This window comes from Macrobrachium rosenbergii, chromosome 54 (genome assembly GCF_040412425.1).
Source record: "Macrobrachium rosenbergii isolate ZJJX-2024 chromosome 54, ASM4041242v1, whole genome shotgun sequence".
Lineage (NCBI taxonomy): Eukaryota > Metazoa > Arthropoda > Malacostraca > Decapoda > Palaemonidae > Macrobrachium > Macrobrachium rosenbergii.
This window is the reverse complement of record NC_089794.1, coordinates 41,080,299-41,104,779: the sequence shown is the minus strand read 5'-3', so window position 1 is coordinate 41,104,779 and position 24,481 is coordinate 41,080,299. Positions and strand designations below refer to the sequence as shown.

General features: G+C 37.0%; 1 protein-coding gene across 6 annotated transcripts in view; it reads left to right on the top strand.

The window, feature by feature from the left end:
• Window positions 1–24,481, top strand: part of LOC136835014 (pyruvate dehydrogenase phosphatase regulatory subunit, mitochondrial-like) — a 75,968-nt gene that overhangs the window by 12,683 nt on the left and 38,804 nt on the right. For all 6 annotated transcript variants that reach the window (XM_067098047.1, XM_067098046.1, XM_067098045.1 and 3 more), the window contains 6 exons: window positions 1,087–1,169; window positions 3,710–3,891; window positions 6,198–6,322; window positions 13,825–14,021; window positions 16,094–16,248; window positions 19,380–19,519. In XM_067098047.1, coding sequence (XP_066954148.1) covers window positions 1,087–1,169; window positions 3,710–3,891; window positions 6,198–6,322; window positions 13,825–14,021; window positions 16,094–16,248; window positions 19,380–19,519 — 882 coding nt within the window. The remainder of the gene's footprint in view (window positions 1–1,086; window positions 1,170–3,709; window positions 3,892–6,197; window positions 6,323–13,824; window positions 14,022–16,093; window positions 16,249–19,379; window positions 19,520–24,481) is intronic.

Genomic DNA, 24,481 nt, shown 5'->3' with positions numbered 1-24,481 from the left:
GCCAGGTTACATGCTATATTGAATTCATCTAATAAGGCTTTTATAGCAAATAGTAAAAACACCTTTGAATATGCCTATGAATAACACTACTTTTGTTTCCTCGGCTAAAAAAATAATAGCTAAATTCCATATAAAGGTAGTTTTTTCTGCTCAACACAGAATTGTTATGAACACAGGAAATCAGCTAAGAATTTGAGATTTTCACAAATCTGATGCATAAGTTTTTCCAATAAGAAAATATTTGAAACAAAGGGAGACTCAGAACAAATACCTTGTACTTCTTATTGATGTAATTTGCTGTGGCATATACAATTACTGTTTACAGAAATTGCAAAAGTTACAGTTATTTTCCTATACAGTACTTGAATAGGCTTGAATTTAAACATTTCTTGTCAGCATGGTTTTATGTTGTTAAGGAGAGGAAGAAAGAAATTATCTTTTCAAACTTCCCATAGGGAAGTCATAGAAGCTGAAAGCTCATTCTTGAAGAAAGGAAACAGAAGGTTTGAATGGATGTGTAGTCAGTGAATTTGTCCTGACAATTATCTTTGAAAATGAGCTCCCTTTATAAGGTCTAGGAATTGAGCAGTTAATTTCATATAAATGAACATGGTATACATTATTGAACAAATGTGACATTCATATGAAAGAAAATGCTGCAAAGCAACACAATACAGTATCCAATGAATATTTCAACAAAAACACACATGCACTAGATTACCTCAGCCAGGTTGCCATAAGGAAATTGCGCTAGACATAAAAGATCACAGTTTGTTATAGAGGACAGTCTCAGTGCTCAGTGTACAAGTGAGTAGGAGAGGGTACAGAGCAGAGCATGATGGGTCAGTTACCTTGGAATCAACTGAAACCAGCTTACAAAGTTAGACATGCAAGTATTAGTCCCATTTGTTTCAGTGTCTACTGTGTCTTTGTTGAATTTACCAAATAAAAACATCTTTATTTTTCTGGACTCAGATATATCTAATAAGTGACAGAGTTGAGTTTGTTGAGATCCCAGTGTAGAAATATTACTATATCATTACCTGAAGATGATAACACTTTTTCAACACTCAATTTCTTTTCAAGTGGGCTCGAAATGTAGGAGAGCAGAGTTCTCCAAAAGTCCGTGTTCCAGTTTTTCCAGCAGAGCATTTTTACCTTCATACATAGTAAGTATTTAATTCTTAGCATCTTGGTATTCAGTAGTAGTAATTTGACGATGAACCCATTACCCATATCCCATTTCTTGTTTCTAAGTGGAATTCCAGACAAATGAGCCTTTTACAGAAAAAGAAGATTGGCAGTAGACAGCAGCCCTGCACGTGCTCTTGGATCCTCAGGTCTTAGTATCCAGTCGCCGGGGTTCATGTGTGTCTGGTGATCTGTTTGCAGCTCTCTGCAGCAGTCTCAGATTTTGCGGTTGTGGTTTTTTACTTCTAATTGTAATAATCTTTTCAGTGAAATTTCCCTCGACGCAGCCATCCATGTCTATTTTTGTTCTTATACTGTTGGACGAAAGGAATTTTCCTGTTGTGTCTAGAGGAATTTTGTCTTTGGCAGCAGAGGATTTTTGCCACCTATTTCTCCCCTTGTGTTAGTGTCATCATTGAGGACAAGATGTAACAAAGAAATTATTGTACACAAATACTTTCACAGTTTTCTGAAGGGAGGTGCTGTATGGTTTCCTGCGCAATTGTATATTTTAGTTCTTTAAATAGTAAAGGTTAATTGGAGCCAGTTAGTTCTAAATCATTAATGTGCAAGTTTTAAGTTAGGATCTCCTGCAATTTTTTTTTACTCTGATTTGCTCTTGATTTTTATGCTTAGTGCTTGGTGGAGTTAGTGTGTCTTTCAAGATCTTCCATTTCTCAGTTGTTTGTTATTTTTGACAAGCTTTCAATATTAGAAGTTTCCCTTTATTATGATTCTACAGTCTTTTCTGTAGATGATCTTTTCTCTTGCATGTATGAGGATTTTCTGTACATTGTTATGTTTTACCCTCAAAGTATCTTAAATGTTGGTGAAGAAGAAAAAAGAAGAAATGAGAAAACTTACATTGAGTGGATATTCTACAAAAGAAAATGAAAGTTGTAAAGTAACTCATGAAGACATGTAGACAGGACTGAGGACCATAGTGGGCTAGAACTTTTAAGTTATAAGAGACAAACTTCACATCCACTGGTATTCATTGTCTTGACATTTTTATTTGCAGAAAAAATATAGTTTAATGTGCTTAAAAGTAAAATAGGGGATAGTGATAAACCACGATTATCACTATGCTTGGTTTTGATATCCGAGAAGAGTGCATAAGGTGGTGGCAATTATGTACATGTTAATTCTTAAAAACCTGAAATTTCAGTAAAGATTTTTAAATTCTGTAAGTAATCAAACTAACACCTTGGGTAATTGCTTAATAATTAAATATGCATTTTAGTATATATGAATGTTAACATGTACATATAAATTACATGGCTTAAATAAATAGATGAATAATGAACAAATATGATATTAAAGTACTATCTACACAGACTCAGCCACCACACCTCTTCCAGCATCAAGGCACCTGATTATAGCCAACCATAATCATGTAGTAGATTGCCTTACTGGAAAAGCTACAGTTTTATATATGCAAACTACTATTTTGGCACCAAAATTTAACCGCATTAAATGAATGTAGGTAACAGGAGAAATGATTAAAATCTATTAAAAGTTTAAGTTCTGTTACTTTTGTATGTTTAATGCCTATCTTTTTGTAGATGGTTCTAGCCTTTATGGTTTATTTTACTGTAGTTGTACTGCATGGTGTCACTTGTACTTATCAATTTCTTTTATAGTTTTTCAGCCTCATATAAATTACATTCATTTTTACTTATATTGTCATTGTGTATTTTTTACTGTGCGTTTTACTTTTTCATTTGTGATTCAGTTACCTTATTTGAATTTTTTTCACCTATAGATGCCCCTAGAGGTTCTTATGGTATCTGTAACTTAGTTTCCTCAAACACAATAACCTGCCTTTCCCATTTACATTTATTACTGATGAACACACTGTACCTGTACTGTATTCATTGTGAGTGGGATAGATTATTGTTGCTATAAATATATTTATTTTCATTATTTTTATTCTGTACACTTTCATAGCATTCATCTTTTAAACTTTTATTCATGTAATAGAAAGAAGTTTAATGAGACAAATTTTGAGAACTTCATGGGGCTCACCCTCTGGAATTATTCCTAAATTAGAACTGAAGTAATGTTAAAGATGTTGGACAACAAACTGTGAAGTCAGTAAAGGGAATGGATGAAAAGCAAAGGCATAAGTAAAAAAAGTATAGCTTAGTTTTACCAGACCACTGAGCTGATTAACAGCTCTCCTAGGGCTGGCCCGAAGGATTAGACTTATTTTACGTGGCTAAGAACCAATTGGTTACTTAGAGGGGTCTCCTTTTGAGCAATGTCACCTGCAGATATACCATAAAAATTTGCATGGAGAATGAATAAATTTTTATAGACTGAAGGGTGTATTCCATGTTTCTGGTTTTCCCATTAGTTGATTAAGTTTTGGATTAACTGCAGTATTTTGTTGTTTTGTCTTTTCTTGTTAATTTTACAAATGGTACTACAAAAACCCTGGAATTACCATTTTTATTGCTTAACGTACTCCTTTAACAAGAAATTCCATATACATATAAATTTTTGAAACTTTCAGTCCTGTCATGGAAGCATTGGATGGTCTTCCTGTTGTTCGGGACTATGATTCGCATATGTTCTGCTTAACAAGAAATCAGGAATTCATTATTGGGGGTTTTGAACGTCATGCAAAACCAGCCTTTGATTATGGAATCCCTCACAACTGGAGAGAAACACTCAAAGGAGATTATGATCAGTTTGGTAAATATAATTTGTTGTTTTTTATTGATCAAAGAATCCAAGAACAGTGCTGTCTTAATTTTGTTATTAACCCTCACAATCCGGGCTAAAATACGCTTATGTAACATCTGAGACCGGGCTAAAATTGACTATTGCAAATTGGAGAAAAATACATATCTATGGAAAGGTAATAGCATGCACATGAACGTGGAACAAAAAAAAAAAATTAAAAAAAATTTTTGTACTTACCAGAGCGAGTTGATTATAAAGTGCTATAAGATGGATGAGCGGGGAGACAGCTGACTGAAAAGAATTGGCCCGGGCGCGGGCCTTTTCACATGACACGCTAACAAACAATACCACGCAAAATAATGAATTCTAAAAGTTTGCACTTGTATACAACAAATATAATACAATAAAGTTATTTACATGTGTTATTACCCGTAAAATGCAATGAAAATGAAACATACCCATAAATGTAAAAAAAGTATATAAAAGTAATACTCGGGAAAAAAGTTATCGAAAGCCTTATATTTCTGCCCTTATCATTATGAAAAATATTAGTATTTATGAAAGACCCGTAATGTAATATGAAAACCCGTAATGTAAAGTAAAAGTTATTGAAAGTGAACAATACCCATCAAGTTATACCCGTAAAATGCCAAGAAATTGAAATATATATCATCAATGTATGCCAACACATTTCTCGACTCAATGAAAAGCTCTCTCTCTCTCTCTCTCTCTCTCTCTCTCTCTCTCTCTCTCTCTCTCATGCTTCGATGTATGAGGCATTAGTAACGTGAGAGCCAGGAACACTATCATTTCTTGGAGACAAACATCTACCCATTTCTTCATCTTCGATGTACCAGGAGGCCTGTCACGTGTGAGGAGCGAGTGATACCGATTGGTTTCATCGACCATGACTTGCACTATATCATCGTCGATGAATTTCCGAAAATAATCGGATTCTTCACTCATATTAGGGTCGAGGTCAAAATCTAGCGTCACTCCTGCTGAACCACCAAAAACATAATCATGAGGAACGAAATTACGCCCATCAGTCCACCCATCATCTTCTGTAGCCGCAGCCGACCCATGTGTTCGAACACCACGGCCGCTTCCCCTTCCCCCCGATGAACTGTGAGAGGAAGAGGATCCCACCCTCCCCCGTTGCCTGCGGCGTCGGCGAACGGACCCTCTGCCTCGGAGAATGTCTTCTTCATCATCAATTATTTCAGCTTGATAAGCATCACTATCATCACTACTACTATCAGTTTCTTGCTGACGATATGTAGGATCATTCAGTTCCTCATCACCACTTTCATCAGCCCATCCCAAGCCTTGAGCGTCGTTCGTAATCAGACTCGCTCCCATAGCTATCACTATCGTGGAATTCTTCCAACAATTTCAAAGTTTCACTGATTTCTTTGGTCGTTAGGGACCTCTTTTTACTACTAATTTTTTTCTTACTAGTAGAAGGATCACTGACAAAAGTATCACTATCATCCGAGACGCGTGGGCGCCGCACTCAAGACCGCGCTGAAGTGCTTGGTTGGGGTCAGAAGAAAATGATCCGCGACCCTCCATGGCCAATGCTTAGGGACTACTGATCGCTCTCATTCAGCTCTCAGAGGTGGTGTATGGTGATCTATGGGTTGCCAATTTGTCAAAAATACTCTAGAGGTGTCGCAGCAGAAAAATTGCGCCAATTCCATTCAAAACATTTGGCGATTGAAATGGCGATTGAAATCTTTCAGGAAAGATACCGGACTCCGCCACAGAGTTAATTTAAATCTTTCATCAGGAAAATGCGGACACAATGAGGTTAAAGAATATGTAGTTTTCAGTAAAATAGTTTAAGGTTCATTATTGAAAAGTAAAAGAAATTAGCTCATTAGCTTATGGGTAGTATAGATTAAGTGTCAAATTTTCTTCCTTATATATTTAGTGCTTCTGTTATTTTATAACAGCCATCAGATTTTTAATAGCTTTGATAAATTGAATAATGACTTATTTTTACTTTCTTCTGGTGCTCCTCTCTAAGACTTAAGGTCACATTAGCCAGATATCTGTTGTTTATCTTGCTAAACCCATTTTAAATGGTTATAATCAAATCAGTAATTTTAAAGTTATTTTATGGTGGTACATTTAAGATTTAGTTATTTTATACTGTTACATTTCATATGCATTCAGTGTATGTACAATTATTTTAATTATTGTTATAAAATTTTGTTAGATGGTTAGCTTAAACTTGTCAGATCTCTGAGTGTTTGTCATAAGCATCAGGATGTGTTCATGAAATCTCTGACATCTTTTTTGCTTTGAAGGACCTATTCGTGGAGCAGCCGAACACAGATTACCTCTTTTAAGAGAGGTTGAATATCAACCTTTAGTTAATGCACCTGACAACTTTACTCCAGATGGAAAATGGATTCTTGGAGAAACTCCAGAAGTAAGCCTTATTTCACTGTGTCCTGTCAACATGTGTGTGATGATTTTATACATTGTAGGACTGTAGTAAACTTGGGATAGTTTACATATCAGTCAGAGTGTTTGATGCCAGATAATTCGGCCAAATAATGTAGGTAATTATTGTGCATTTAAACACAGTAATGGCAGAATCAGTTGACTCATGTTAGGGGATTGTATGGTTAGGTGAGTAAAAAATTAAGGGCAGCCAGTGTTTTTATTCTGTAATAGGAATACAGATGACCTTTAACGTAAACCAAATAACTTTTTCTAGTATCTCAGAGCCATTTAGTAATGTGCGTACATGAATTAAAAATTTGTTTTTATTTGATCGGGAATAATTTGGTCAAACAGACAGACTGAAGGCTCTTTTTAGCAGCCCTCTGACCCTGAGCTGCAGTTTATTTGTCTTATGCTCTTCATCTGCTCCATATGCTTTCTTCATGAAAGTCCATCCAACTGCTTAAACACTTTCATGTTCCAGTTGTCACCATATATTTAAGGGGATACACCCATTTTATTTTTCCTGAATTATTCAAAAGTTGTTACATGTTTAGGCATTTTGTGATGTGATGTTATATGGCATCTGGTATAATGTGGTAAGTTTTCTTCAGATATACCTTGAAATATTAATGATGTCAGTGTTTTTCTACACCCACTCCCAGTGCACAGTCATCAGAGAATGAAACTGCCAGTTAACATTGTTTTCCATTTATAATATATATATTAATATTTTTTTATGAAGAATATATATGCCATAAATGAATACAACTCATTTTAGAAAGTTTGGCATCATATATCTTGATTCTGGTGACCATGAGTGTAAATTTATACTATGTATATGATCCATAAAATAAGTAATTGTTTTCTAAAATCTCTATTGCACATTCATCAGGGATACATTTACTCTATTGACTGAATTCTAGAAGAACATGGCATTTCATATAAGTAACTTAGCAAGTACAGGCAGTCCCCGGTTTACGACGGTTCCGGCTTACGACGTTCCGAGGTTACTGACGCTTTTCAAATATATTCATCAGAAATTATTTCACAACGACGCATGTTCCGGGGTTACGACGCATCGTACGCCGATCTGACGGAAGAAATATGGCCCCAAAATGGCAGAATAATCATAATTTGAAGGTTTTTTTGATGTAAAACTCAATAATAATGCAGTTTACATCGTTTTCAATGCACCCAGAGCATTAAAAGTAAGGTTTTCTTATGATTTTGACGATTTTCGACGATGTTCCGCTTACGACGATTTTCGGGTTCCAAGAACGAACCCCGTTGGGACCGCCTGTAGTGACATAGCTATAGTTTCTAATTATCACAACACCTTAAATTTTGAAATTTGCAGTGGCACTTCCATTGTTTTAGTGTAGGTAACTAACCCTGCCCACTTTCAGGGAAGAGTAGGTACAACACAGGTGAAGAGCTCAGTTCATTTCTGCCAGTCAGTGACGGAACATCAGTGGTTGGAGCAGCTTGATTTTAACTTTTTCATAACCGGATGGTTGTCTGATCACCAGTTTGGTGACGTATTCTTTATTTTGGTAACCTTCTTTCTAATTATAGTTACCTTAGGCTTTTTAAACCTGACATTTCTTGATTTTGACATTTTTCAAGGACCATGTCTGACTAGTACTTCTAGTATTCGGTTTTGCACTAAATGCGGCAAAACTAGATTAACTGAAGCCTGTTACGATTCACATACCCTTTTTATTAGTTGTAGAGGACAGAATTGCACAATTGATTTGACTTGTGATGAATTCAGAGACTGGGACCAAGGGAAATGGAAAGTTTTAAAGGCTTATCTTGACAAACTTGAGAGAGACAGGAAGGGGAAGGCAGCTGCTAGAGCTGAAGCTAGGAATTTAGCTAGCCAAGTATCTTCTAAATCTGATGTAGCTAATTTACCTGTTTTGTCTTCACCTGTAACTGCCTTTTCTCCCATAACCAGTCCTCCGACTTTTCCATCTACTCTGTTACCTGGCTCCCAAGCTTCCTCTCTACTGTCCTGTTCGACCAACAGATGGATGAGTCTTCTGAGGATATTGCTATTCTTCCTGAAGGCCAGATGGAACAGGAAAACTCTTTCGGACTCGTTCGTGTTTCCAATCACACCAGAAATCAAGAAAGACCTTCAGTGATGGCTATCAGAAAGAAGACTTTTAGAAGGGAAGTCTCTCCTCCCTGTGAGCCCCAGCCTAGGTTAATAATCAGATGCATTGGATCTGGGTTGGGGAGCTCTAGTGGAAGACATGGAAGTTTCCAGGATATGGTCCCAAGAATAGAGGAAACTTCATATCATCAGTGTGAGAGAATTGAAGGCAATACATTTAGCCCTTCAGTCGTTTGCAGCAGTGACCTTCAACAAGACAGTAGCAGTCCATTCGGACAAAACTATTGTTCTGTCTTACATCAAGAATCAGGGAGGTACTCACTCCTTTTCCCTCTACGAAGTGGCAAGGATCTCCCTCTGTGGACGCAGAAGAATCACACCAAGATTGCTATGTGACTCATTCAGGGCAAACTGAATGTTCTGGCAGACGAGTTAAGTCAATGTAGACAGGTTCTACTAACGTAGTGGACGCTGAATCCACAGGTATGCACCAACCTGTGGAAACTGTGGGGAAAGCCGTCAATAGACCTGTTTGCAACGTCAAGGAACCATCAACTCCCAATGTTTTGTTCTCCAGTCCCAGACCCTCTGGCATGGGCGACGGATGCCATGCTTCAGGACTGGCTGAATCTGGACGTGAATGCCTTCCTGCCATTCCGCATGGTCAGGGAAGTTTGAAACAAGTTTTTAACACACTGAAGTATTTTGATGACCCTAGTAGCTCCGTTCTGGCCTCTCAAGGAATGGTTCCTGGACCTTCTCAGGCTGTTAGTGGACTTTCAAGACTTCTGCCACAGAGACCAAGTCTTCTCAAACTGCGAGTTTTCATTGTTTCCACCAAGGACTATCCGCTCTTGCTCTGAGAGGCTTCAGACTTTCAGGAGACTTGTCAGAGCGAAGGGCTTTTCCAGACCAGCTGCAGAGGTGATTGCAAAATGTAGACGTCAGTGTTCTTGTAGGGTTTACCAGGCCAAATGGACAGTTTTCCACAGCTGGTGTCGAAGACATATCATGTCTTCTAAAACCTCTATAATGCAGATTGCAGATTTTCTGCTCTTTTTGAAGTCTTCCAGAGATTTAACTTCATCTACCATCAAAGGATACAGAGCATGCTGAATTCTGTCTTTAGACACAGAGGCTTGGAGCTGTTGTCTAATTAGGATATTAGTGATCTAATTAAGTCCTTTGACATGACTAAGCAGAAGAGGACAGACTTGGTCTCCTGGAACCTGGGTGTTGTCCTTAAATGACTCTCAGGCCCTCCGTTTGAGCCTCTTCTCTCCATCTCTTTCAGAGATTTAACAAGGAAAACCCTTTTCCTTGTTGCTTTGGCTACGGCTAAAGGAATCGGTGAACTGCAGGCCATTGATAAGAGAGTCGGCTTCTCTCAGGGAGACGCGGTCTGCTCCTTTATGCTTGGTTTTTTGGCTTAGAACGAGTCTCCTGCCAAGCCCTGGGCCCGTTCTTTCATCATGAAGAATTTGATGGACATTCTTGGTCCAGAAGAAGAAAAGAGACCTCTTTGCCCTGTAAGGGCCTTGAGATATTACCTTAATATGACGGAGATGATCAGAGACCCTCTAGCAACCTCTGGTGCTCTATAAAAATCCATCTCGACCTCTTTCCAAGAATGCATTGGCATTCTTTTAAGAGATGTTATCACCGAGTCGCACTCAAGGATTCAGGAGGATTTTTTTATCTGCCCTAAAATTAAGGCCCATGAAATCAGATCTGTCACCACCTTGTTGGCTTTTAAGCATAACTTGTCACTATCTGTGATTCTAAAGTCCACCTATTGAGGTGTAAATCATGAAGAATTTGATGGACATTCTTGGTCCAGAAGAAGAAAAGAGACCTCTTTGCCCTGTAAGGGCCTTGAGATATTACCTTAATATGACGGAGATGATCAGAGACCCCTCTAGCAACCTCTGGTGCTCTATAAAAAATCCATCTCGACCTCTTTCCAAGAATGCATTGGCATTCTTTTTAAGAGATGTTATCACCGAGTCGCACTCAAGGATTCAGGAGGATTTTTTATCTGCCCTTAAAATTAAGGCCCATGAAATCAGATCTGTCACCACCTTGTTGGCTTTTAAGCATAACTTGTCACTATCTGTGATTCTAAAGTCCACCTATTGGAGGTGTAAATCAGTGTTTGTGTCACATCATTTGCGTGAAGTGGAGACAACATTCGAAAATTGCAGTACCTGGGTCCATTGTCAGTGGCTGGTGTGGTGTTTGGGGACAAAGCATAGGAGGCATTCCTTCTATTCTCTGTCTCCTCGCCTTGGTATAGGGTGTTGAGTCTTGGGGAGCCTGTGGGTACTGTGTACCTGGAGTATCCACCAGTTCTTTAGTGGATGGATAGTAGTTTATTTTATGTGTAGGTAACAGTGTTGTCTGGTTTGTTTATTGTGGTACTGCACCTAAGGCAAGGGCACTTATTGATACTTTGCTAGCCATCGGAATACTCCTTCGCTGCAAGCTCTCACTTATGTAGAGGTGCTCCATGACTATACTATCATGCCACTACAGGTTAAGATGAGCACCAACCAAAGGCAGTATCTTCTTGCTGTAGCTCTCTTACCAAGTAAGGTTACAACAAGCATCTGACCAGTGCTAGCTACCTTTCTATTTCAAATTCATTACCATTACTGAATGTTTTGAGTAGAATATGTCCATGAATCCCACCTCCTGTCAATGTGGGAATATATACTCGTAATATTTGGCTCCTTGTAATGTTCGACCCCATTTTTTACTGCATATATTAGGATTTTAGCATATACCCCATGTAATGTTCGAGTTTTGATTCTGGCAATAAGCCTAGGCTACATTTCTATATATTTGGAATCAAAACATGAAGGTAGCCTAGGCTGTGTTAGCAGTCGCTCCCATAGCCTAGTCTAAGATTCTGAAATATGAAAATTGAGTTAAAATAGGAAGCTAAAAGCTTAGAATATGCCTATAAAAATGTATAAAAAATCAATATACAGTATACTCATTTCAAATCATTAAAATTATGTGTAATAAACAAAATGAAAAAAACTTCTGACCTTCTTTGTTTACAATTGATTTTTGGTAACTACCGAAAGCTTGCCAAGCAACCACTATAACTAGCGAACAGTATAATATCATACATTTCTATTTTTTAATATCTCTTCAACCACTAAAACTACCAAACAGTATAATAACCATTCATTTTTATTCTTTAATCTCCCTTTACCCAATTCTACTATTCTTTTAACACTGTTCCCCTGTTAATGTTTCTTATATCAGAAGTTTTCAAAATATTTTTACTCAATACCCTTCAGTATGTCGTCAAATATATACATCCTTTTTACCAAAAGAAAAAATGTACGATTCTTTGTGAATCGTAAGTGAAGAGAAATCAGCTGATGAAATACAAATGGCAGCTAATAATAGTTTACATTCGGAAATGTAGGCCACACTTATTATAGCCTAGAAGAGCCATAAATGTAGAAACAACATAATAATGATAAAAGATTCTCAGATACGTAATACAACATTTGTATTTACTGCATTGTCTTTATAAAAAAAATCATTTGTCAGCTTCTGTAGAAGGAAATGCTGCTTTGTTGACTTCTGTTGTTGGGAAATTCAAAGCCTAGGCTTAGCCTAGTCCCAAAATCTTGCACTTGTCCAAAACTATACGACCCCAAAATTTTAGGGCATAAAATTGGTCTATAAATATCGAACATTTTATGAGTATATACGGTACATGAAAATGATATTTTCATAATAAAATTAAATTTCATATATTACTTACTAAGTAATTACAGAGTCGGAGCCCTCTCTCCTCCCCTCTCATGGACATAGGGCACAAACGAATTGAGCTCTTCAGCTGTGTTGTACATACTCTTCCCTGAAAGTAGGCCCGGGCTAGTTACCTACAGTAAAACAATAGAAGGAATTTCAAAATTAAAGCTGCCTTGATAATTAGAAACTATAGCTATGTAATTACTTGGTAAGTATATATGAAACTTAATTTTATTATGAAATATAATTTTTACTTCCCTTTCTGTAAATAAAACCCTTCCAAGTAAGAGAATATCCAAGCATTGTGATGCCATGATCACCCTTACTTCTACTCCCTGTTATCACAAAGGGTATGCACTTCTTCACTGAAAATTTTTGTGATTTTACAGAACCGCATAACAATGAAACTGGAGGCTACAGAAATGTTGTTCCTTTATTTTTATTGGTAGTAATACAGTTATTACTGTAATTAGGTCTGTGCTATTATTATTATTACAACAGTTGTGGTTTTAGTTGTTGTTGGTCTTGGTGTTGCATTGCAACAGGCAACATTTCTTCTGTTTATTTTCAGTTATCTTTAAAGAACCGTAACTCCTGGTTGCACTCTGCTGCAATATTTGCCATGTAAGCTGTAACCCCATACAATATATAATAGTAGATTGCACCAAAGATTATCTTTCTCATTGGCATTTTGTTCAGGAAAATTCAATATTAGAATCTATATGTAGTGAAAATCAGTATCTTAAAGCAAAAAAAAAAAAAAAAAATTACAAATTTGCATAGGATGTACAGGTCACCCTTCTTTATTAGTTCTTGGTAAAAAGTTAAGTATACCTTAGTTTAACCAGACCACTGAGCTGATTAACAGCTCTCCTAGGTTTGGCCCGATGGATTAGATTTATTTTACGTGGCTAAGAACTAATTTCTTAAAAATCAATTCATAAATATCTCATGAGAAGGATGACATTTAGAGCAAATTTTTTTAGGCAACCTGTCTTGAGAATACCCTCTTGTCTGGTTCTGGAAGTGAAATGGATCTCCATATTCTGTAAATTATTTCCAGAACAAGATTATGATCCCGCAAAAGTTACTGGCCCATCCTTTTTAATGTAGTGTTAATGTAGGCTTGTATGGTTGCTAGCAAAAGATAGCTACTCTTAGTTGAGGTACTTGATGTATACCCAGGAAACGAAACCTGGAGTCATGCACTTTTGATGACGAGACTTGGTTTGTAGCAGTCCATAAAGTTACTGATAATAGAATATCACATATCTTACATATTGTGAGGTAACTACACATAATGAAGGAGATTACAAAGGAAATATTTATAAAGAATGCAGAGATAAGGAAGGAGTGGGGTGTGCTGTCATCCCTAAATTGTGCTGATAAAAATAAAATTGACAAGAATAAAATTTTCACTGAGGTAATCAATAAGTTTTCTGGTCTGAATTCATAATTATAAAAAAATCAAATAGAGTAATATCACTTCTAAGGTGTACATGGCCTTTTATGTATGACTGATATAATTAAAGTAGCAAGTATAGTAAATCAACATAAATTTATATCCATCTTGCCTTTTACAGATTGATAACTATTTTGTAGCTGTAGGAATGAATGGCAACAGTCTACAAGGTGCTGGTGGAGCTGGCCAAGCAATTGCAGAATGGATTATGTATGGCAGTCCAGCCAAGGAAATGCTGGCTTTTGATGTAAGGCGCTTTATAGATCTTCACAACAATAGAAGATACTTGAAAGAAAGAGTTCGTGAAGTAGTAGGCAGGTAAGGCTAGTGGAGCTATAATTTTACATAGTAATTATTTGTTTCACCACAAACCCATTACTTCATTATAGCCTTCTTTGTGCATCACGTGAAATTCCAGACACTCCGTTCCAGTGTTTAAGAAAGATCTACTGGCTCTAGTAGGTTTTTACCTTTGCACAGTCTGTTGGGCCCCCATTGGTTAATTAAATCACTTTCTGTGTGTCTGCCAGCTGGTCAGCATCCCTCAGAGATCCCAGGTTTTTAGGACCACTCATGATTACCATGTATCATGCCCATTTACTGTTTCATTACTAATATCACAAAGAGCAAAAACTATGATTATACAGTATAGTTTCTACTCTTTGTGATATTAATGATTTTCAGTGACACCTCAAATCACGTTTATGAGTAGCTGATTAGAAGTAGCTTCAGTTTCATCCATCAGTGGATGGAGGTGAGCTTTAGCAGGATCTGCCTTATTAGATTGATTGGAGGGTTGGTGTGTATGCAAAGCTTGTCCCAGTTATGAAGCATGGTGTCCAGTGTCCACACTGTTCTTTCTGGTTGTGCTAAGCAATGCACTGGGACCTTGTGATTCAGTCTCATCTCAAAGAGATCCAATAGGTTCAAAAAGCTGTCAGAAAGCTTTGCATACTTCCAGATCCAGTAACAATTACAAAAGATGTTCTTTTGGCCTCTGTCCACATGAAGATCTCCAAAAGTAGGTGATGCAGTAGTACATCCCATACTTCTCCCTGGTTTCCAAGGTAAGACACAGTGATGGAGATTTTGGTCATAACTCCCGGTACCTTGCCCTCTACTAGTTCAGGTTATGGTTTAACACCTAGGAATACCATTTTCAATTTCAGGAGATTGATTTCTCATTTCTTTCCTGCCCCTGACCAGGTTCTTACTGCCTGGTAATTGAGAAGGTGAGTATCCAACTACATACATGAAAAGAAGGCATTCTGAGTCTCAAGGATACCTGTTATGAGATGACAAGGTTCTGCCACCCCATGTGATGTAGAAAGACCTCTTTTAATGTTGTGACAAGATGTGCATCCAGAAGAACCACATTCCACTAACACTTTCAGAATGGCAATTGTAGGGCTCTCATTCTGATGTGGTTGTGGGGAACCAACTTGTCCAGTGGAGCCAAGTAACCCAGCACAGACTGGTATGAATGTTGACACCATTAGTGCTTTTGTTTCTCTGCTGGAGGAGAAACATTTGGGTCTGGTTTTAAATGTTAAAGTTTTCAGTACCCTGTTACCCCACGAAGGCTTGGCAGTACCTCGTTGGATATCTGTTCCTTGGGAAGTTGGTTCCACACAGTTGATTCTGGATCAGCTTCTCCCAGTTACAGCTGAATGGCTGCTGGTCTTCAGTATTCAAGCAGGATGTTGTCTGGTATCCCTTTCAGCAGAAGTCCAAGAAGATCTTAAGTGGTGGCAGGATTTCCAGCACCTAAGAGTGAGAATACTTCTTTTTCTTACATACCCAGAGATCTTCCTCCTTTGAGACTTATTCATATCAAGACAAGTAGAAACTTATCAACAGCCTCAAATTGAAGGTAACTGTCTTGGAGCTGCAAGCCTTTTGTCTTCATGTCTTCACATGAGGAAGAGGGTGAATTTGTAAGGAGCCACTTCCTTGCTACTTCGTCCTCTTTCCCAAAATGAATTTCAAATAGGTTTGCCATTTTGATATCATAGAGATCTAGCAAGAATTGTAGATGATGCTCAACATTTTCAAGAACAGGAATTTTAAAGTGCATAACAAATGTTGCAGAATTGTAGAGGTTGGCATATTGCTGCTCACTACTTTGAAACAGATGGTGACCAAATTTATATCAGGTACAATTTTTGCTCTCTTAAGGTAGTCTTCTAATGTGACCAAATCTTGCAAGGAATAAAAATTTTAAATGTCTGTATTCCCAGATTACAAGCATTTTTTCAAGTGGAATCTTAGTGTAGAGATAATGCAGTGTAAGAATACGCATAATGATGCAGTAAGCATGGTAATCTTTTAATCTTTACTTGATGTCTCCTGTAGCAGAATTATGATTAATAAATTTTCTTGATTTTCAGGCATTATGAAATCCTCTACCCTGGTCAGTGTGAATACCGACTTGCAAGAAAACTTAGATGCTCACCGATTTATAGTGAACAAGAATCTCAAGGTGCTGTCTTTGGGACACGAATGGGATTTGAGCGACCTTTGTTCTTCGATGTCACCCACAAACGTATGTTAATGTTGTACCATTTGCTGAAATAGAATCTACAATTTTTATAATAAAACAACTTATATGTTTATGAAAGGTTTACTGAGAAAGTGAGGAACTTTGCAAGTAGAGCCTCCATCTCAGAGTACTTGGGTAAAAGGATTTAGCTTGGGAGTGTGACTGAAAGAACAACTTTAGAACCTGGTGTAAATCACTTTATTTTCTTCTAAAGATAATTATAAAAATGAAAGTTTCCAACAAGATAGTTGTTTCCTGAAAATTGGTAAAACTTATTTGTCAGTACAACTCATAACTTAAAGTGCAATTTAGCTTGACAGAAAATGCTTCCTAGAGAAATCACCTCTATGGGAGGAAGGAGAAAAATGCCAGTTTCTGACAGATGAGCAGTGCAGTGCATGTTTGCTGCAGGGCCTTGTAAGTCTAAGCTGAAAATTCAGCTCTTTTTCATGTTGTATGCCTTTGACATCTTGAATGTGGAGCAGGGAGGAGGGACACCAAGTATAAATTACTCTGTATTTTAGTCATATCTGCTCTGGTACCAGTGGTTGCCACCTTCTCCAACAGTTTCTTAAGCAACTTTTTTGGAAAGGTCCTGATTTACTGCATTGGGCAGAAATTAAACAGTCATATAAATATGCAAAGTTGACATCTTGCTGAGTAGATAAATCATCATCCTGACCTTTCCGCTTCAGCTGAGGTTTTTACTCTTCTCAGCCTAAATCGTACTGAGTATACCTAACACCTCTTGCTGTATGATAATGGCTAAGGACTCCTTTAAAAACCTCTCTGTAGTAACCATATCAGTTGGTGAAATCATAACTGGAGTAAAAGCTGGTGTCTTCCTAGCAGTGCCCTTAGACAAAGAGTAACTTGGTGGGCCTGGGTAAAGCAACCTTGAAATTTTAAAAAATGAGAAAGTCAGTGGTCTGGGAAATTAAAGGATGTTGGAGCATGTCATCAGTGGATCATACACCTCTTGAAGTCCCCTTTTTTTCCATTATTAAGTTAATCTGCCATGATGTTCTTAACTCCAGTGGCCAGCAGAAGTTTGTAAAGTGTCATGTGAATTTAATTCATTTCTAAAGTTGCTTTCTTTGGTTGTTTTGAGGGGATTGAATGTCTCATTATCACAGTCCATCATGTCTGAGAAACAGCTTTGTCTTGCAGAGATTAAGTGGTTTCTTCATCATCTGTGTCCAAAAACACCACCATATGATTAAGATTCCTGGCTTGAAAGAGTTTAGGATGGTTTGAAAGAGTTTAGGATCCATAAAGTCCACGAACCTCAGTTCTTCTTGTTGGAAGAAGTTGTAGGTTCAAAAACTTCTCAAAAGCTATGCTCCTTATCCTAAGTCCAACTTTGATGTGCAATTAGCACCCCGTGTGGAGAATCAAGAGCAAAGCTCTTTTTAGTGAAGATCCCAGTCTTTGCCTTTAAGATACTTCGAGAAACTTTTGTCTAGTTGGTGGGCATTTGTGGCACCCAGTAAATGTCCAAATAAAATCCTAAATATAGAAAAAACCAGTAGGCACTAACTAGAAAAGTGAACTAACCAGCATATGACTAACTCCTGTCCTCTTCGAACACTGGAGACATAAAAGAATATCCAAAACTAAAATACAGACAGTCCTCGGTTATCGGTGGGGGTTCCGTTCTGGGGCTGTGGTGATAACCGAAAATCACCACTAACCGAAAATCGGCGATTTCCAGCGCTTTTTCGGCGATTTTCGGGCTTATCAGCGCCAAAAAGTGCTGATTTTCAGTTATCAGCGCCTCTGTTAGGTATGTATTGATGCTTGTACCCAATTATCAGCTCCGATAAGTGGAAATCAGCGATTTCCGGCGCCGAAAATTGCCGATTTTCGTCGCTAGACAAGCCCCATAAAACCGGATCGCCATTAACTGAGCCCGCCGTTAACCGGGGACTGCCTGTACCTAAATACCAAAAAAATGTATGTACCAAGGACAAGTAACATATCTGAAGAGTGACCTTGGTTCTTTACAAATCCAAGAATATCAGTACTTGAAATTCACTAGGGACAGTGATCAGAAGGGTAAGAATAACCCCACAGGTTAACTGGAAATGCCTCAAAGATTCACTGGAGATTCTTGAAATTTTGTGTAAATTTACAAAATGATTTCTTTACTTATGCAGAATACATTATAAAGATATAGAATGAAATTAAATAAAGATGTAGAAAAAAGATGTGATCTTTGCTGAAAAAGTGAAAATTCATCTGAAAACTTGTAAGGTGTAATTTTCATGACAACACAAAAAAATTATTACCTATCGGCCAGAGGCTTTATTTAAAACCAAACTATAATTAATGAACTATCTATGACTAAACTGGTTCATCAGTTTCAAGTGATGACCAGACAAGCATGTAAGTAAATTTGCAAAGGTTTATAATGCAAAGAAGGAACTCGCCTAATGCTGAAATAAGCTTATTGGGTGCTGTACCTATAATTATCTTAGAGTGTGACCTGGAAGTCAACAGAGAATTGAACTATTTCTAACTTGACAAAAATGTTGTAAATAGCCAGCGTATAGTGAATGCAGCATATGCCTACCCAACACTGAAGTTCATCCAACTTGAAACCCAACAGGATTAGCTTTCTTGTGTATAAACGAGAAAGGCATTTATTCTGAGAATCGGGCAAACTACATCAGACCACAGGGAACCCGCTGGCAGTTGAAATGATAGTTGTTGGCTGTAGAGCTGTGGTAATTTCCCCTTTGTATATGACTGTAGGGAAATTACTAATCACCTTATCATATAAGTGAAAATGCAAAGTAAAAGTATGAATGAAAGTGCAGAAGAACCTTGTTATGAGAAAATCAAATAAAAAATACTAGAAAATATCAAAAACACTACAAAAATAACTGCTGGCTGCCTAAAACCATTGTTCCCCAAGTCATGTGTAGCAATACTGACTGAATACTGTACCATTTTTTTTAATGGTATTCATTTCAGTGCTAGACATGTGCTAATAATAAATGATGTCTTTGTTGTGAACCAGATATCTTTGTATGTTATATGACATTTAAGATACAGATCTGTTAATGCTAAGCAATGCAATATTTTTTAATATCTTCGTAAACTGATATTTATGCTTCTTGCATCCACAGGTGGTGATCCCCCATCACAAATGCCGGAGGGCTCATTTAGGAAACCTGCTTTCTTTGACTGTGTTCGAGAAGAATATCAAGCTTGCCGTGAAAATGTTGGAGTCATAGACCTCTCGTCCTTCACCAAAATTGAAGTAAAAGTAAGTAATTTAGCTAAGTTTATTTTTTATGATATGAATATTTTTAAGTTTCTCTTGTTACATTTCATGTTGATTTAAAATGTATCTTTGGGAATATTTATTTATATGTAAAAAATAGATATAGTAGTAATATAGAGTAAATGTGTACTGTACTGGAAATTATTAACATTTCTTTAAAAATGTATTGTCATAAACTGCGTTGTAAAATCCCTTGCATGAGTAAAAATGACCATGATTTTCTTAAATGTATTTTGCTTGTAAATTTTTTTCAAGTGGATGTAGATACTTTTAGAGCAACAGCCAGTGTTAAAAGTTTTTCAAGATAGTGCTTAAAAAGATGAAATTCAAGCATTTAAGTTATTTTAAACCTCTCATAGCATGATTATACAAGATGAAATTTTTTCATTAATTTTAGTCTCAACTGAAAATTTACCCTTTTTTTATTTACAGTAAGCGTTCAGAAGTGAAATATAACAGAATAGTAACACTGACATATTGGGTTTTCCTTGAAGTTTTATATTTAAATAGTATAATTGTCTCTCTTTTTTCAAAGTTTTTTTGGGGTATGATTGGCACCAGCCAATTGTCCGTAAAAGGATGTAAAAACAATCAAGTTGCATTCTAGTAATAGACCTGATTAACAGCATCAGTCACCGATAAATATAATGGCTAAGGAATGGTTACTGGACTGCATATTCAAAATAGCTCTTGTATGACCAACTTTTACTTTTCATATTGCGTTTCATGTTTGGCTACTATACAGTATTGTTAATTACAACAATAATAATATAAGAAGGAAGTAGACCCTCTTTTAAAGAAGTCCTAATAAATTGGATGGCTGCGTAATTTGAGTTAATTTTATATCAAGTCTTCTCAGTTTTTCATTTAAATCTTTTCTCTTCCATGTGAAGATTGGACAATAATTGGCCAACATTCATATTTTGGTAAAGAGAAATACATTTTCTCTTTAGCAAAATATGAACATTGGCCAGTTATTATCCAGTATAGATGTGGAAGAGAAAAGAATTATAAGAAAGACTGAGAAGACTCAATACTGTAAAATTAACTCAAATTATCCAGCCATCCTATTTGGCAGAATAATAATAATATTGAATACGGAAACACTCAGCATCTTCTTTCAGTTACGTTTTCCTTAATTAATTGGAGTATGTCTCCTGTGCCTCATTTAGTTATCTTTCACTTGGAGGTGACCATAAAACTAATGTCTAGGCTGTTATTGTCTGTATCTTGGCCTTCCTTTGTCTTGGATTTGAATTCCTTTTAGCAGTACACTGTGCATATGCATTTATTTATTTATTTTGTCAGTTCAGCTTTTAGCTGAGAAAAATAAGAGAGACTCCCAAATACCCGTTTCTACTGCAAACCTAAAAGACAACAAGAATGAAGGTAAAGAAAGCTGGGTGTGGCTTTATCTTAAGGGAATAATATACTTACCTTGTTAAAAAAAAAAAAAAGCAGGAAGAGGATAAAGGTGCTGTGAGGCTGCCTGAGAGGAGCTGAAGAAGTTTTCACCATATTTTAATAAAACAGTACTGAAAATGTACCAATGAAAAAGACAGATGCCACCTTTGCAGCATAAAGGTGGATTAAGAGGTGAGGTAGGAGCAGGACCATTGAATGAACGATTTGCTGTAGATTCGACATATAACCACCCAGATATGATCAAAAGGTTCTTGAACACCTGTAATTCATCTCATGTTTGAATTCATGACCCATTTATATTATTTCTATAGTTTTGATGGAAGTGTTTTGGATATTTCCACTTACAAAAATTTTTATATTGATAATTTGGAGATGTCATTGCTGGGAAAGGAGTTTTTATTGTAAGTTAATAGTGAGAGTTGTTATGGGATCATCACCCACCTAATAAAGTTGCTATTATTGTTATAACAAACATTATTGGGTGGTTGATGATCCCAACACAACTTCCACTATTAACTTCAGACTTGGAGGGTTATCAGCATGACTATTCCTGATGATATCTCAAGGATGGGACTACCTTTTCAACTAGTTATGGTGAATTCATCATCATAAAGCTGAGGTGTTAATAGTAGTGGCTACTGGAGTTATCCTTGAGGACAGACTTGGACTGAGGAACATTAAGCATGGTCCAGGGCTTTCAGCCACTAGGTTGTTAACCCTGTAGAAGTTTAAGGATGTCTTCCATCTTCATCAAATGCCAAACTCAGTACCTTTGTCCAAATGATGAATTTCCCTCATACTTCTGACAGGAACAGTGTTTTTGCCTTAGTCACTTCTGGGCTGGTCACCTGATCCTTTCACCTATAGATTTGGTGGGCAAGTTTTCTTGGAGATATTCATTAATATTTAAGTCTTGCTGCTTCATTACACAGACTAAAAGGACACTGATGCTGATTTCAGCCTTTGCAGGTAGTCACCACTTACTGTAGTAGTCCTTTGCGTATGACAGCTGTACAACCTACTATGAGAACTCTCTTTATAATGTTAGTCTCTTCACAAGTTGCCCTTTCTTGCCTGTGAAAGGTAAAATTCTGGGCAATAGTTTTGGGTTTATAAGCACTTTTATGTCCCTGTTCTCTCAGCTAATATGGTACTGTTTAACAAGGTCTCTGATCTCATAGGTCCAGGTGGTCTTCTCCTGTAGCAGCAGTTAAGGAGATTTCCTCTTCTTCAATTTTGGGACTAGTTTTGCCAGGCAGTCAAGCAAGTATTCCCTTGGTTAACGTGTGAGTAGATGATCATCAGGTTCTTAGATTGAACTCCAGATAATGAGCCACGAAAGTGTTTATTAAAGCTCCCCAAGTTAGTATAATGGAAAACACTTGGATTTTCATGGACTTAGAATCCCAGCATAAAGGAAAGCAGCATTCTTCATCATTAATTTGGGACATGTTTAGCTCTATAGTCTTCCCTCTTTCCAGAATTGGTAGATGGGCTGGAGGGGAGGTCACTGGTCATTGAAATCACACATGCATGTAAACACATGCACACTAAAAAATTTATGGATATACCCCTGAAAGCAATACATAGTAGAACATACAAGACGTAAAGACCCACAGAGTGCAATTTGTACAGATGACTCCAAGTCTTCATCTGGTGTAGGATTTACAAAGTATAATACAACAACCCAAATCTCTCAGGAATCAGAGAGGTTTCCAGGACATTATGGCATTGCTGATAAAGGTCCTTAGGACTGCTGAAATGGGAGTTGTTGAAGCATCCCCTCTTCAGACATTTTCAATAAAATGTTTTTGACCTTTACCATCATGCCTGAAGGTTTTCAACTGAAGCCTCACTAGCAGATTTTTACCAGAGACAAATAAGATTAATACTCTGGAAAAAAAATCAAACCCCAAATTTTATATCTGAGTGAAGAATGTTCTGTGATTATCCTAGTGGGAAAAACCATGATCCACTCTAAGCCTCAGAAGAAGCTGCTGGTATCATCTGTAAAGTATGTCATTCAGCTGTAGATCAAGTGTTTAAGACTGGAGATAGAGATGTAAATGCCTCTCATGAATTGAAGGTACTTTGAGGGAGGCTCCATTCTGCTGAGCCTCTGAACCGAGCATCTTTTAAAAGATTTTACTATGATGTCTATAATTGTACTTACTTTTGCCTCTGCTTGATGTGCCATTGAACTCCGTGCACTTTTTGTTAAGTTACACACTTGAGGATTGGGACAACATTTTTGTTCTTTTTCAGATTTTGTCACTGAGACACAAACTGTGACTTCTCAGGGCCTCACCTCAATTTCTTTTTCCATTCCTTGTTTCTCTGTTGTGTTATGAATGAGGGACACCTTATATTCCCAGTTTGATTTGTGAGGGAGCATCTTTGTAAGACAGATTTTTAGAAAAGGGGTGTCTCAAGTGTTTGTATCTACTGGGGCTGTTAAGAAATATGTTACTTAAAATGCACTTTCTCTTTAGCTTGAATACATGATTTTATAAAAATTTCTCTAGGAATGAGGCCCTTTTGTGACCCAACAGTCACTCAGAATATTTGCTATTGAACTTTCAAAAGAAGGAGAATAAGTTTTACCAGTTTGTTAGGAGGAGGTGTGTATGAGAGATACACCATGTTCATCCCCATTACATGTATTTTGCTTTTATGGTTGGTCTCCATCCACTTTTTGGCCCCTTATTAGACATCAGAGGTAATTTGTGTTTCCTTTACTAGAAGTCTCTTCTCTGGTGTAGATGTCTGCTTCTGCCAGAGTTTTATCTCTTTTAGATAGAGTGGTTCATGGTGGCAGGTTTCTGTTTCCTAATATTAGCTGTTATGTCTTGGACCATGGATGGATGGTCTCATGTTTGTCACTTTTTCATAAGTTGTGTTTTGATAGAAATCTTTCATATTCACAATTGATCCCTGATCCCCTTTTTCTGCCGAGAACAACCAGATTTGCTGAACAGCAGGACCAATATGCAGTCAAACTTCTCAGTTCCAGAGGTCCTTTATTCCTTACACCGTTAGACTGTGGAAGAGTCTCTCTGAGGATGTCATGCAACTAGAACTTCAAAAGTTCAAGCGAGATGTAATGCATTACTACCCTAATGCTATTCTCCTTGCATTTTAATAAAGTTTTTTAATTGTACTGTGTTAAGTGTGGAAAGTCCCAGTGTTATTGGTGGTGTTATAATATAGGAGGTGAAAAACAGAACATTCCATTCATACTTAGTTGTTGACTATTAAAGGAAGAGAACAATTTGCTCTTATAACTGACTTTTTGATAGCAGTATCCGATGTAAATCATATAATTTTTACAAGAAATGCTTCACTGTAGAACCTGATTAATGTAGAGTTCATGAGGTATGAGTTTGCAGCATTCAAGATTATTATATTGCATTTGTTATTATGGGTTTATTGAAGACTATAAAGAATTTTATATTGACTTTGCAGTTATGGCAAGCATATGAAATTTGTACTTTTAAAAGTAAATACTAATTCAGATTA